A 14,835-nucleotide genomic window follows, 5' to 3' on the forward strand; every position below is an offset into this window, starting at 1 on the left:
TAAAATATTTGTGCGTGGTGGCACTAGACTTACTTTTACGAGCACTCTGCAAAAGTCCACCTGATATGATTATGGGCCGATCACTGCTTTTATTCTTATTCCATGTGAAGTACTTGCCAGATTTTACATCATGAACTACAGGTGTATGATGATCTCACTGTGACACCTTACTTTGTTAACAATTACAAGGTTTTCAATTAACTTTGGGCCCTGCACATCTTTAAGACAAATGACACAGACAACATTTTCTGTACTTTACAATTCGGGTTCACACCGCATGGGGCGTCATCAGGAATGCTTTGTGAGAATGTTACCTGGAGTAACCAGCTCATTGGCTGTAGGGAGCACTCGTTTATGAATCATATTCGTTTGTATAAAGATCACGTTATATTTTATTTTGACCACATAGGTTATTCATTGTGACAAATAGTCGTAATAATAAAGGGGTTTCTCAAGTGTTTACAGGGTCACAGTGCATTAGACAATACGTTTTACCGTTATTTACACACTTCCCATGCTGCACATTTCTCTCTCTCTCTCTCACACATACACACCCACGGCCTGGGCCACGTAGGAACATACAAATTCCTGGCCTGCACTCCCAGTCACACAGCCAGACACAACCTTTGCACGCACACACACACATATTTATTATACACAAATTGTGTTCTACGCTTACCTGCACAATGATTGGCCAGTCCAGCTCAAATCCATACACTTGATGGAAGTCAGGACACACACTGACCTGGATATCCCGCCCAGCCATTGTGCATCAACAGTTCACAGGTACCTGGCTGCTGTCAATCAGGTGGCCTTGGGAGCTTTATGCTGAGGCTTACACCCTAGGGGCCAGACCTTTCACGTCCCACTTGCCATCTGATGATTTGTTTAGCAAAACAGCGGAAGGAGACAAGCGCCAACCAGATTAAACATTCAAACCACGTGACGCGCCACTCTACACATCATCATAACTGTGCCTGGGCCATGGCCACAAAGGATCACATGATGGTGCTGTGGAGCGCTGCATCGAGTAAAACCGAAAGATAGATTTAAGATTGGTGTAAATTTAAATACAAATGTGCGTCTTCTTTTCTCCTACTGCTGATACATGAGGGGGCTCTGCCCCTACGTACATTCATACCAGCCGCCACTGGAAACATTTGCAAAACCATTTCACTCGATTGCAAAAATCTTTGCCGTACGGATTGAAGCAAAGCGTGTTTGCTCCATTCTTTATTACACAAGCAGTAAAACTGGCACTAAAAGTATTTGCACAGTTTCAAGCACGGATGCAAATCTATGATCATCTGGCCACTCACTGCTAGTGATGCGGGTGCCAGTAGTGCAATCAGATCATTAGGAGAAATTAAGGAAAGACTGTTATCAGAGAGCAGTGCGGATGCTACCATGGGAGTAGCTGCAGGGGCTCTGTAGGATCGCACTGGATGTGAGCTCTTGTTCCCACCAGTCACTTTTGGGACACTTCTACTTATACTGGGAATTCTATGTCCCACATGCTCATTTAAGCACTGTTCTGTTCTAAACACTGTACGTTATAATAATATATGATATTAATAAAATAAATGTAGGGGCATTTCCTTTATTCCATTGGAGAATATCCTGGACATATTAAGGAAGGCTGCTGGCACATGTCCCATTAGATAGTACCCGCAAGTGGCATCCTCCTAAAACATAGCTCCCAACCTTTTTTGTCACCATGGCGGGTGAAAACACCCGATTTTCTTTTTGGCGGGTGAGAGGCCCATAGAAGTGAATGGGCGTATGAGGGACTTGGCGGGTGATTCATCGGCTTTCAAGGCGGGTGACACCCGCCAGAAGCGGGTGAGTTGAGAGCTATGCCTAAAACACACTTTGTAGACTCCTGAGAAGATATTTTTGAGACACAATAGTAACTGATTTACAGCTACTATTAAGCCATTACATTTCAGAACACTGTTAAAAAATAACAATGATAGCCTCATGAAATCATATAGCTGGATGTTATTTCATACTAGCTGGGGAGGAAGAATAGCTGAGGGGCAACACGTTCCTCTTGGAAGCAAGACAACGCGGCGCAACACTGGTTTGAATCCCAATCCCGCCCTTAGAAACCATTTGATGGTATTAAGCGCATTATGAATGAACAATTCATATTTTCTGTGCTCGTTTAATTTAGTAAAGCGATACACATTGATCACAATGTGTGCCCAACTGAATTCCAGCAGTGTTCAGACCAAGGCATATATTAAAACTATACTTATTGACAATTTGTTTGAATTACATGATTAAATACCATTTTAATTCTTATAATTACGTAACTTTTAGGTCACTGCAAAGTTTCGCAAAATGGAATCACCACCTTCAATGAGGTAAAATTTAACTACTCGATGCCTGGAAGCTGTTATCACGTCCTGGCTCAAGACTGCAGCCCTGAGCTGAAGTTTCTGGTGATGATGAAGACAGCGGAGGAGTCGCCTGAACATAAAGCCATCAACATCAAACTCAGCAGCTAGTGAGTATTGAAAAATCATGAGCTATGATTTGTCTTGATGTCCTTTTCAAACCAGGCCATTTTATAGAAACCCATCAAATTATTCGAACTGGGGTAAAATTATATATATATATATATATATATATATATATATTTATTATATATTCACTAAAAAAAACTTTGTTAACGGGATGTTATGGTTCGAAGTAAAACCGAAAAACCCTTGAAATTCTGAAATTCTCCAGTTATGGTAAGCTTAGCAACCATAACTCGCACCACCACCGTGCACTGCTAAGACTAACACCCAGGACATCAAAGATAACATCACAAATGTCATTGATGACATCACTGATGACATCAGATGTTCATTTACTTTTCATGAAAATTCTGTACAAGGGATTCTTATTATAATTAGACAAAAAAGTGTCAAAGGTCATTGGAATAAATATCATGAGCTAATTAGTGCATTAAGCAATGCATTGATATAAATACCATTCTATTATGAAGTTCTATCCAGTATACTAAGCTACTCATTAAGAAAGATAGGTATTCTGTGTAGCATACATGATGAAGGTGCACTATTCATAATCTTGACATGTTGAAAAATGAAATGATTAATTGGAAATTTGGAAACATGTCCATGACCTTCTCAAGTCCTTCCTTCATTGCAAATTGCAAAGAAATTCCAGACACATGCCCTAAACTGTTTCCTCCACAATTAATAATAATTATATCAGGATGACGCTCTGTCTGTAAAGTAGCACAGAGAGGTACCAAGTCCAGCCATTTCATTCCACGCACTCCATGCCAGTGCACTTTCACATGAGGGAATCCAAGATCTGCAGATATACCACAACTTTCTGCATGCACCTTCAACCAATGTATCCATGAGTCCCCCAAAATCCAGATAATCTGTTTTCGAGCACACACAGCCATAGCTGTCTGTTCTCCTCTCAGGAAAAAGACGTTCTCACTAAATCTCTCCGTTCACAACACACCCACTGAACTTTACTGTCCAATCCCTAGCTTCGCTCATTCTCATTTGCATGCCTCTCCCCCCCAGAATCCCTGTATCTAATACCCGCTGCCTGCAGACTACAGCCATGTCTGCGGACATGTACAGGATCTAAGCGTGACAACTGTACATTTTAATAGTGTGCCCCATTTCCCCTTTAAGGTGGGCTCTGAAAAGAGCTGTTTTTTTTTTGCAGATGCCTGACAGGCACCTGTTATTTTGTATTTTTTTTGGTTTTTTTTTTCTTTTTACTTTACTCCTACAATCATCACATAACCTGCTCCAAAGCAAGCCTTACATTCCAAAAGAACATGGAATTTCCCAAAAAAGATAAAGAAACACCATCTGCTTCAAAATAAGCCGCATTACTGGAAACAATGTTCTCGTGGCTACAGAAAAAACATACCAGCTCTTAACATGAAAGCACGCATGCCGCGATTGATTGCACGCCTACCAATACTTTGATCAGGACAAAAAAACAGAACTGTTGTCCCATTTTGCTCTAGGGAGTAATCCAGAAAAAATGACTTTCGCAGTTGGAAAGATGTTGATGACTGCTTGAACCAACTGTTCCAAATCTCCCAACAAAGTAGGTGAACTCACGTAGCCCAAATGGAAAGCACCATAGTGCAAAACTACCACATGGGGACTGTTCATCCTACGCATATCTCTGCAAACTTGGAGAATTGCCTCTACATTGCAGTCAGTCGCAGCTCCACACCCCCACCACTCCTCTTAAGGATTCGTCCAGGTGGAGCAGAGTTATAAGCCGCCCAAAAAGTGCTCTTCCTATGGAAACAGCAACTTAACCATAACTACATGGCCACTACTGTGGCCGTGTAATATATATATATATTTATTGGCCGTGTAGTTATGGTTAACTTGCTCAACACATAGGAACAGCGCTTTTTGGGGGGCTTATAACTTCGCTCCCCGGGATGAATCCTTACCAAACTTTGCAAAAAATTATATGGCATGCTCTGAATTAATTTGGGTAAGTCTGGTGAGGTTTTGTCAAGAGGGGGCAAAGTTATAGGGGGTCCACTTTTTTTATTTTCCATAGACGCAATGGAAAAACATTTTTGCTCACGCCTACAACCTAAACCTCTAGACTGATTTTCACAACATTTCCGGCAGGAGCGGTGGCTTGGACACAAAAGCGTGCTTTTGTAAATTTGGTGTAAATCCATCCAGTAGTTGTCTTTAAAATGAGATAAAGGCAGATAAAACATTATTAGTGATGTCTGGGTTCAGTCCGCGGACTCATTGTTTGGTCCACAGATGGGCATCCGATTGGCCTAGAGGGAGACTTGATGTCTGCGGACGTCGGACCTGCCCACTGACTGGATGGTGAAAAGCGTGAAGTGTGTCAGATTTTTGGAAACGCCTGCCATGTTTGATTTGCGGACATTAAAAAAAAACATTGCACTTGTCAAACTTATCAAACAATCTCTGGGGAAGTGAGGGGTGATGATGATGTGATGTGGATATGGCCGTAAGAAGCCAAAAAACTGGTGTTTTTCACCACTGAAGTCCGCGAACAGTGCAGACAATACATATTATTCCATCGGGGCTTGACTTTAGTGGATAATATATTCTATTTTCAGTTTAAGATAGTTGCTTTACATGTAAAATATGCCTGGGAGAGGGTACGTACCAATGTGGCAATTGAGGAAGTGTGGACAAGGTTGTGTGGTGGATAGTTGGGGTGACATATGGAGTGGCATATGGATGTAAATCATGCACCTAACTAGATTAGCGTCGCTTACTCAGACCCTATTTATGATTTATAATAGAGACCTATTTACTCCATTGAAGCTAGCATGAGATTATAAGGGGTACAGAGCACGTTATGTTGGTCCTGTAGGGAGGCAGAGGACACATCGAAGCACACGCTATTTGATTGTAGGTTCATAGCTAGTTTCTGGGGATTGGTGTGGCCACAGATACTGCAAATATGTAATATACACCTACCTATGTCCGTAGCAGCTATATTGTGTGGCAGCATCCATCCAAGGTATATTAGTAACGCTGCTCAGGGCCCCTATTGGACTTGTTAATCGCTATTGCCCTCAAGCACATCACAGCCAACATGAAGGCCCTGCACTCTTTGTCCAAAAGGTGTTGGTGGAACATGGTGGCATATGCGCACTGATGGAACCCTTCCTGGTACAGAAGGACCAGGACAAGGAGCAGGAGAAGGATGTGGGCCCTATTGGAAGAATTTATAGAGACAGTGAAGCGATGCGTCTGACTTAGGCTCTTCTGCCAGGAAGGAGGATGGAAGGGGGGTGAGTAATGTGGACTAACCATCGAGTAACTGTGGCAATCCCTGGGTAACCACAAACAGAAAGGGAGGGACAAAAGCAGGAAAGAAATAGAGTGACAGAAAGAACAAGAGCAGATACTACAAAACAACTCAGACATTCCTCCTGGGTAACCACAGAGAACCTTGAAGGGCCGGGCACTGAGACATAAGGGGATGGTGCACACCTAGGAGAATGGACTACACACATTATCTGTTGAGGTGGGAGCGGAGTGAGTCTGAGGGTTTAAGGAGTCGCATTGCCAGTGGAAGATGTTCTGGATTATAACTGGGGTGTGAATGGGGGCTGTTATGTTTTTTGTAGGGTGATAGAACCAGTTACGTGGAGGTGGAGTCAATATGAATTGCAATGCAGGTCACCAAGGAGGAATGTCTCTGTTCTTTCTGTCTATCTGTTTCTTTCCCACTTCTGTCCCTCCCTTTCTGTCCCCTTTCCCGACCCTCCATCTACTTCTTTCCCCCGACTACATTCTTGTTGTTGGATCTTCTTCTCTGAATTTCTCTTCTTTTTATTCTCTTGCTTCTCTCATTCTCTTTTTCTTTATGAATTGCGGGGTTGCCTTCGGGCTTGTGAGGAACGCTGTTTAATGGGGGTTAGTTAGCTCAGCAATTCATTTGTTAGTTCATTCATTGGTTCAGTGATTGTTAGCCAGTAAGCAGGATGCTTAGGACCTCCCTTTTAAAGTAATGATTGTAGGCATTGATTTTCTGTGATTTGCTGTGATTTTCATTGAACATGTTTTGTAATTAATTGTGTTTGTATGAATTTGGCACCCTTCTTTTGAATTCAAATGTTGAACAGTAGATGTAAAATATGTATTTTTCAGTTAGATTGTGGATTCTTGCTCTGCAGTGGATATGATCAAATGTATATCATATTGTATGTATTTAGTTATTTATTATTATGTTAGTATAAACTGATATTGTGATATCTAAACCTACATGTATTTTTGTATTGATGAACATATGTCTCATTTCCTGAATTTGTGTTAGTAGGTGACTGACAGCATGGGTGATGTTATAGTAGTGATAATCTGTGTGTCCCTCAGTGTTAGCATGAGAGTTTCATGTATGTCAGCTGTCCCTGAAAGCCTGCCCTGTGAGGACGGTCCAGAAGACCATCTGGAAAAAAAACAGAAGAGAGGCCGTCTTTGTCTATGCCCACGACTCTGGAACCTCCTCCCCGTCAATGCCCACTTGCCCTCTTGCCTCTACAGTTCAGGAAGGCACTCAAGACGCTCCTCTTCAAGGAATGGCTCTTTCTCTAACACCTAGATCCATACACCGTCCACTCCCCTCCATACCTGAGACTGGATGATCTGATCCCCACTGTTTCCTCCCCTGGTTACTTGCAGCTCTTTTGCTGACTATTACCCTCCGGCCCCTGTTATTAGGTCTCCACTCCCTTGTTTTTATGCGCCTTACCTTATTCTTCCCCTCTGATTGTAAAGTGCTCTTTTGCTTCCCGAAGCTAGGTCCATGCTGAATAAAACCCTAATAATGATAATACTAATGGTCAAGCAGGCCGTCACCTTTAACCTATGAACTTGATGACATGCGATTTTCCATGCAAATTATTAAGAATAAAGAAGTTCTTCAAATGCACCTTAACTTGCTGCCTTATCCCCAGACCATTTATTGAGATACAAAATATGTGTATATAAGATGGTATGTCATACCTTGTAAGTTATGAATAGTATATTTATCTGCATGTATTGATTTATTTCACTTGTATTTTTGTTGTATTTTTTATTAATACATTTTACCTTCAAGTTGCAATATAAGATGTTTTATAGGCACCACCATTGTAGACTTTTGGCCCACACGTGCAGGCAGCACCTTTCAGAAATGCTGGTGTATTTCCCCCCACATATGCTTAAACCATCTATGTCACCCTTCATGAAGATTGTGTTTAGTTGCGCTTGCAAGTGAAACAAGCATTGGCAATGGCAACAGTTTGGGAAGAGATGTACACATATGCACACCTGAAAAATTCAGGAATGGACCTGTTTGATCGTTTTTAGGTGAGTAATCGGGTACAGAGGAGAGAGACACAATCCTGACACTAGGTTGTGGGTTTGAGAAAACAAATGGAGGAAGGGTATCCACAGGTTGTGGATGCCTCGCGTCCCCTGCACACTCAAGGTACTGTCAATAGACAGTCAATAGGTATAGTTTTCTAGAGATGGCTCTGTATACCAATATAAGTCAACATATTTAAGAAAGAGTTTTTAACAAGTAATTCTCTGAGTAATTATTTCGCTAATACAATGAGTATTAGGTATCTCTACAGGAAAGGTTTAAAGGTGATATTTGTACAACCAGTTGCTGTTTACTAATGTTTACAACAAAACAGTTTCACCATAATTTCAAGATAACAAATATTTGTTTATTCACAAATAGTACTCTGTTGGTAATTGTAGAGTTTCACGTATTCATATGCATCAAATTTTATCAACAAGTGAATTATATATAATGTAAAATAGTGCAGATATGTAACAGTCTCTGTATTTTTCACATGTAGTGATACATAGCATTCTCAACGCGTTTCGGGAAAGTTCCCTTTATTAGGAGTGGATATTACAGTTTGTGGTGAAAACTGTTTTGTTATAAACATTAGTAAACACCAACTGGTTGTACAAATATCACCTTTAAACCTTTCCTGTAGAGATACCTAATACACATTGTATTAGCAAAATAATTACTCAGAGAATTACTTGTTAAAAACTCTTTCTTAAATATGTTGACTTATATTGTTATACTGAGCCATCTCTAGAAAACGATACCTATTGACTGTCTATTGACAGTACCTTGAGTGTGCAGGGACGCGAGGGGTCCACAACCTTCCTCCAGTTTGGGCTTTAGCGTAGGCAAGGGAAAGACACTTGCCAGGCACAGCCGTAGTCTTATTAAATGGCAATTGCTGGTAGCAGGTGCATTATGGTAAGAGTACCTGGCATCAAATAGCAGTGCCTGGAAACTGTCTAACATGTATACACAAAACAAAACAGTTTGCTTTGTCAATACTTGTTTCAAACAGGACTTCAGTGAAGGACATGCATATTACTTCTAAATCGAGTGGTTGAAGGCAGACCTGTTAAGACATTTTATTTACACCAACAGTGGGTTTACAACTCCAATTGAGTCATACATTCTCGGAAGACTGCTTTGAAAAACACTGGCAGGCACTTGGAGGATAAAGTTTGATGGTTGGGTTTGATCAAAGCAAGCTCAAAGAGTTCCCATGAGGAGATGTTTTTGATGGGGTGGTGCAGGAAGTGGGTAGCAATGGCCATAGGGATTAGCATGTCAATGGACAGTCAATGGTTGGGCACATAACCAAACAACACCTACCAGCTCTGTGTCCCTCTTCATATGCCATTCATCCCCATCTGTACTGTAATGCAATAGTTTCAGCTTATAGGTGTCGCAAGCGACACCCAATAGCCCAACCTAAACAAGCATTGGCAATGACAGCAGTTTGGGCTTTTGTGTAGGTTGTCTAGGCATGGCAAAGACAATTTCCAAGCCCTGCTGTAATGGTATTAACTGGCTATTGATGGTAGCAGCTGCAGAATGGTGTGAGTATCTGAGAATCTAATAGCAGTGTCTGGCAAATACCTAATATAATTATAACATGTATACACAAGCCACAACCGTTGGATTTGCCAATGCTTGTTTTTAACAGGACTTCAGTGAAGGAAAGGCAATGTGCTTGTAAATTGAGTGGCTGAAGGCAGACCTGGTAAAGACATTTTGATTCCACCAGTAGCTGGTTTCCAACTCCAGTTAAGGCATTAACTCTCAGAAGACTGCTTTGAAAAAATACTGGCAGGTACTTCGAATGTAAAGTTTGATAGTAAGGCTTGAATAAAGCAAGCTCCTAGAGTTCCCATAAGGAGGTGTTTTGGGCAGGGAGGGGCATGGAGGGGCATGCACTGGGTGGGAATGGACAGTGAGATAAGTATGACCATCAGCATTAAAAGGGTGGATGGTTGAATAATCAAACAACACCAGGGCGTGTGTCCCTCCTCACATGCCATTTCTCCCTATCTGTACTCTCATGCAATAGTTTTGGCTTATATTTATTTACTTAATTTTAATTGTTCATTTATAATGCGCTTAATACCAATGAGTGGTCTCTAAGCGCGGGATCGGGATTCGAACCTGTGTTGCGCTGGATGCGTTGTCTTGCTTCCAAGACAAACTTGTTTCCCCTGAGATATCCTCCCCCCCCCCATAGGTGTTCAACTGAGCGTGCAAATGGCTCTGCGCAGGAGTATTCACGTCATCTGTTGAAACTGCATGCAGGAGGCAGCCAGTGAAGTGAATGCTGTGCATGAAAGCGCAAATGTGATTGCCAAAGTGAGGCACTTACATGCAAGTGCGTGCCGCTACCACCATTCACAGGCCAAGTACAGAGGAAAGCGCAATGGTGGCAGGGTTCTTTTCAGACGCTGAGAGAATCGATCTGCACCCTCGACCTGTATAGGTCCTTCCAACTCACACACCAGAAATAATGATCATCACAAAAAGCGGAAAAGACAACCTCGACATTCCATGGCCAACTGAACTTGGTGAAACACCAGCCCTGTCATCAACTGTAAAAAACCTGGGAGTCATGTTGGACAACAAACTCACTCTAGAACCACATGTAAACGCCCTAATCAAGAGATCCTTCTTTCTCCTGTGATCGGTTAAAAGGATCCTACCATTCCTCTCATTCACCAACAAAACAACTGCTGTCATCACCTCCATCATGTCCAGACTAGACTACACCAACAGCCTATACCTAGGCCTTCCAGAATAACTCCTAAATAAACTCCAATGCATAAAAAATGTGGCAGCCAGACTGCTCCTTAAACTACCTCGAAGAGAACACATCACACCAACGGTGAAAACGTTACACTGTTACCCATCAAACAGCAGATGAAGTTCAAATCAATGTGCATAACCCTCAGAACAATCCACGACCAAGGTGCAGAGTTCATCAGAAGAAAACTAAATGTATATCACACTGCAAGGCCACTCAGATCCAGCAGCGACATCCGTTTGGAACCCAAATCATACAACAAGAGAAAACTCGGGGGATCCTCTTTTTCTAACCTCACCCCAAAAACCTGGAACAAACTACCAAAGAACATACGGAACACAAGAGATCACCAACATGTAACATATCCACTTATTTATTAAAAAGAAACCTCACAAATCATAACAAGAAGACCCACAGATCAATCAGGAGAGCAAGATATTATCCGCCAATGGCACCTGGCAACCCTTGAGGGCACAGGCAGCAATGGACCATAAACAGTAATACATAGGAAAGGACGGGGATAGTTATTATCTCCACTGCTTAAGCAGGATTATGACCCCCCCCCCCCGCCTGGGTGTACCAAGCGCAATAACTTAGCTGGAGGCCAACCTCATCCTCCAGTCCTGATAATAGACAGGAAAGGGAAGAGAAGTTATACCACCCAATGGACTACCGGCAGCAAATAGATAGAAAGAAGCTGGTTAATAATAATAAAACACCACTATCGATCTAGGGACAATGTTCACCTAATCAGGGGTACTATGCCAATTGATCTGGTAATCCAGCCACAGTATCACCATAAAACTAGACAATCAAGTGAACCTAGAGAGAGAACATATCAACCCAATATGACTACCTGATACATTAACTAATTTACAGGGATTATGAGACATACAACCCACTAACCAAAACCTCTAATTTATGCTTACTTAATGCAGACAAAACCAAACAACCACCTCTCTCACAGCAAACCGCACGGACTTCACCACACCGCAACAACAAACAACCAACACATCGATCGCAACAACAGCACGCGAGGACCCGCTTCGATCCTACTTGCACACCCAAGCTCAGCGCACGGTGAAAACCGAACTGAAGCTGCCAACAGTACACCACCTCTCACTTTCCTACGCCCTCTTCGCCCACTAACCCACCCCGTCCACCTTTTGTTTACAGATCCGCCTGAGCGCCTGGACAAAAACTCTGTTGGTGACGGTGCGCTATACAAATACCTTTAACATTAACATTAACCATCCCACGCCGCAAAAGCAAATCCCTGTTGTAAATCAGATATTTGTATGCAGGGAAATGCAGCGGCAGAATGCAACGCGCTCTTTACATCTTGCTTTTCTGCGGCTTGGAGCTATGATACATTTACCCCGGAGGCCGATAGGTTTGTTTGTTGTGTGAAATCGACTAATGTGTCGTGTCACTGTTGGCTACCGCTTTTGAAGTATCATGGTGGGTGCTCATCTGTGATCAGTGTGAACCTTTAAATCATATGTCTGTTCCTTTTTGTAGAAGTGAGTTTCACACTGTTGTCGCCCAGCCCCATTCAAGCCAATGTCCATTAACATATCCGGGAGATTACACCAAATTGTATCTGCTGACAGACCAACTTTGTGATCTGTGCAGTTTTCGATGAAAGCCTCGGTCGACAGTCGCATGCTTTCACTGACATACCAAATTTGAAGACCCGCCAATGCACACTTGTATGCGTTCTTTTATTGTTGTGACTTATTGTATTAATGTGAATTTTTTTTGTATTCCCTCTCAGTGATATTGATATGTATCCCAGAGAAGGATCGCTGAAGCTCATGGTCAACGGGATTAAAAGAAGTGTGGACAGTCTTCCTTATCGGTCCCACTCAGGTACTAAGCGTTATGCCATGCTACCATATGCTTGCAAACACAGTTTACTAATGCTAGCATGTGCTTGCAAACACGGTTTACTAATGCTAGCATATGCTTGCAAACACAGTTACTAATGCTAGCATATGCTTGCAAACACGGTTTACTAATGCTAGCATGTGCTTGCAAACACAGTTTACTAATGCTAGCATGTGCTTGCAAACACGGTTTACTGATGCTAGCATATGCTTGCAAACACAGTTACTAATGCTAGAATATGCTTGCAAACACGGTTTACTAATGCTACCTTATGCTTGAAAACACAGTTTACTAATGCTGGCATATAATTGCAAACAGTTTACTAATGCTAGCATATGCTTGCAAACACAGTTTACTAATGCTAGCATGTGCTTGCAAACACGGTTTACTGATGCTAGCATATGCTTGCAAACACAGTTACTAATGCTAGAATATGCTTGCAAACACGGTTTACTAATGCTACCATATGCTTGAAAACACAGTTTACTAATGCTGGCATATAATTGCAAACAGTTTACTAATGCTAGCATATGCTTGCAAACACAGTTTACTAATGCTAGAATATGCTTGCAAACACGGTTTACTAATGCTACCATATGCTTGAAAACACAGTTTACTAATGCTGGCATATACTTGCAATTTACTAATGCTACCATATGCTTGCAAACATGGTTTACTAATGCTAGCATATGTTTTCAAACACGGTTTACTAATGGTAGCATATAATTGCAAACAGTTTACTAATGCTAGCATATGCCAGCAAACACAGTTTACTAATGCTAGAATATGCTTGCAAACACGGTTTACTAATGCTACCATATGCTTGAAACCACAGTTTACTAATGCTGGCATATACTTGCAATTTACTAATGCTACCATATGCTTGCAAACATGGTTTACTAATGCTACCATATGCTTGCAAACACAGTTTACTAATGCTGGCATATACTTGCAATTTACTTATGCTAGCATATGCTTGCAAACACAGTTTACTAATGCTAGCATATGCTTGCAAATACAGTTTACTAATACTGGCATATACTTGCAAATTACTAATGCTAGCATATGCTTGCAAACACAGGTTGCTAATGCTAGCATATGCTTGCAAACACAGTTTAGTAATGCTAGCATATGCTTGCAAACACAGTTTACTAATGCTACCATATGCTTGCAAACACAGTTTACTAATGATAGCATATGCTTGCAAACACAGTTTGCTAATGCTGGCATATACTTGCAATTTTCTAATGCTAGCATATGCTTGCAAGCACAGTTTGCTAATGCTAGCATATATTTGCAGACACAGTTTAGTAATGCTACCATATGCTTGCAAACACAGTTTACTAATGCTACTATATGCTTGCAAACACAGTTTAGGAAAGCTAGAATATGCTTGTAAACACAGTTTACTAATGCTACCATATGCTTGCAAACACAGTTTACTGATGCTAGGATATGCTTGCAAACACAGTTTACTAATGCTAGCATATGCTTGCATACAAAGCTTACTAATGCTAGTATATGCTTGAAAACAAAGTTTACTAATGCTAGCATATGCTTGAAAACAAAGTTTAATAATGCTAGCATATGTTTGCAAACATAGTTTACTTGCGTGGACAATCTTCCAAATCAGTGCCACTCAGGCAGGTAGCGTTATGCCATGCTAGCATATGCTTGCAAACACAGTTTACTTGCATGGACAGTTTTCCTTCTCAGTCCCACTCAAGTGCGAAGCGTTATGCTTGCCTATGCTTGCAGACACAGTTTACTAATGCTAGCATCTGCTTGCAAACACGGTTTACTTGCTTTGACCATCTTCAATATCAATCCCACTCGGGTAGGTAATGGCATGCCATGCTGGCCTATGCTTGCAAACACGGTTTACTTGTGTAGACTGTATTCCATATCAGTCCCACTCAGGTAGGTAGCATTATGCTATGCTAGCATATGCTTGCAAACACAGTTTACTTGCCTGGGCCATCTTCAATATCAATCCCACTCGGGTAGGTAATGGCATGCCATGCTGGCCTATGCTTGCAAACACGGTTTACTTGTGTTTACAGTCTTCCATATCAGTCCCACTGAGGTAGGCAGCATTATGCTATGCTAGCATATGCTTGCAAACACAGTTTACTTGCCTGGACCATCTTCCATAACAGTCCCACTCAGGTAGGAAGTGTTATGCCATGCTGGCCTATGCTTGCAAAAACGGTTTACTTGTGTAGACCGTTTTTCATATCAGTCCCACTCATGCAGGCAGCGTTATGCTATGCTAGCATATGCTTGCGAACATGGTTTCC

General features: G+C 41.7%; 1 protein-coding gene across 1 annotated transcript in view; it reads left to right on the plus strand.

Moving 5' to 3' along the window:
* Positions 1-14,835, plus strand: part of LOC138540759 (vitellogenin-A2-like) — a 135,002-nt gene that overhangs the window by 89,543 nt on the left and 30,624 nt on the right. Inside the window, exons 30-31 of the mRNA XM_069641708.1 lie at positions 2,326-2,512; positions 12,423-12,517. Coding sequence (XP_069497809.1) covers positions 2,326-2,512; positions 12,423-12,517 — 282 coding nt within the window. The remainder of the gene's footprint in view (positions 1-2,325; positions 2,513-12,422; positions 12,518-14,835) is intronic.

The sequence above is a fragment of the Ambystoma mexicanum genome, chromosome 1q (genome assembly GCF_040938575.1).
Source record: "Ambystoma mexicanum isolate Mex_15411 chromosome 1q, UKY_AmexF1_1, whole genome shotgun sequence".
In the NCBI taxonomy this organism is placed as follows: Eukaryota; Metazoa; Chordata; class Amphibia; order Caudata; family Ambystomatidae; genus Ambystoma; species Ambystoma mexicanum.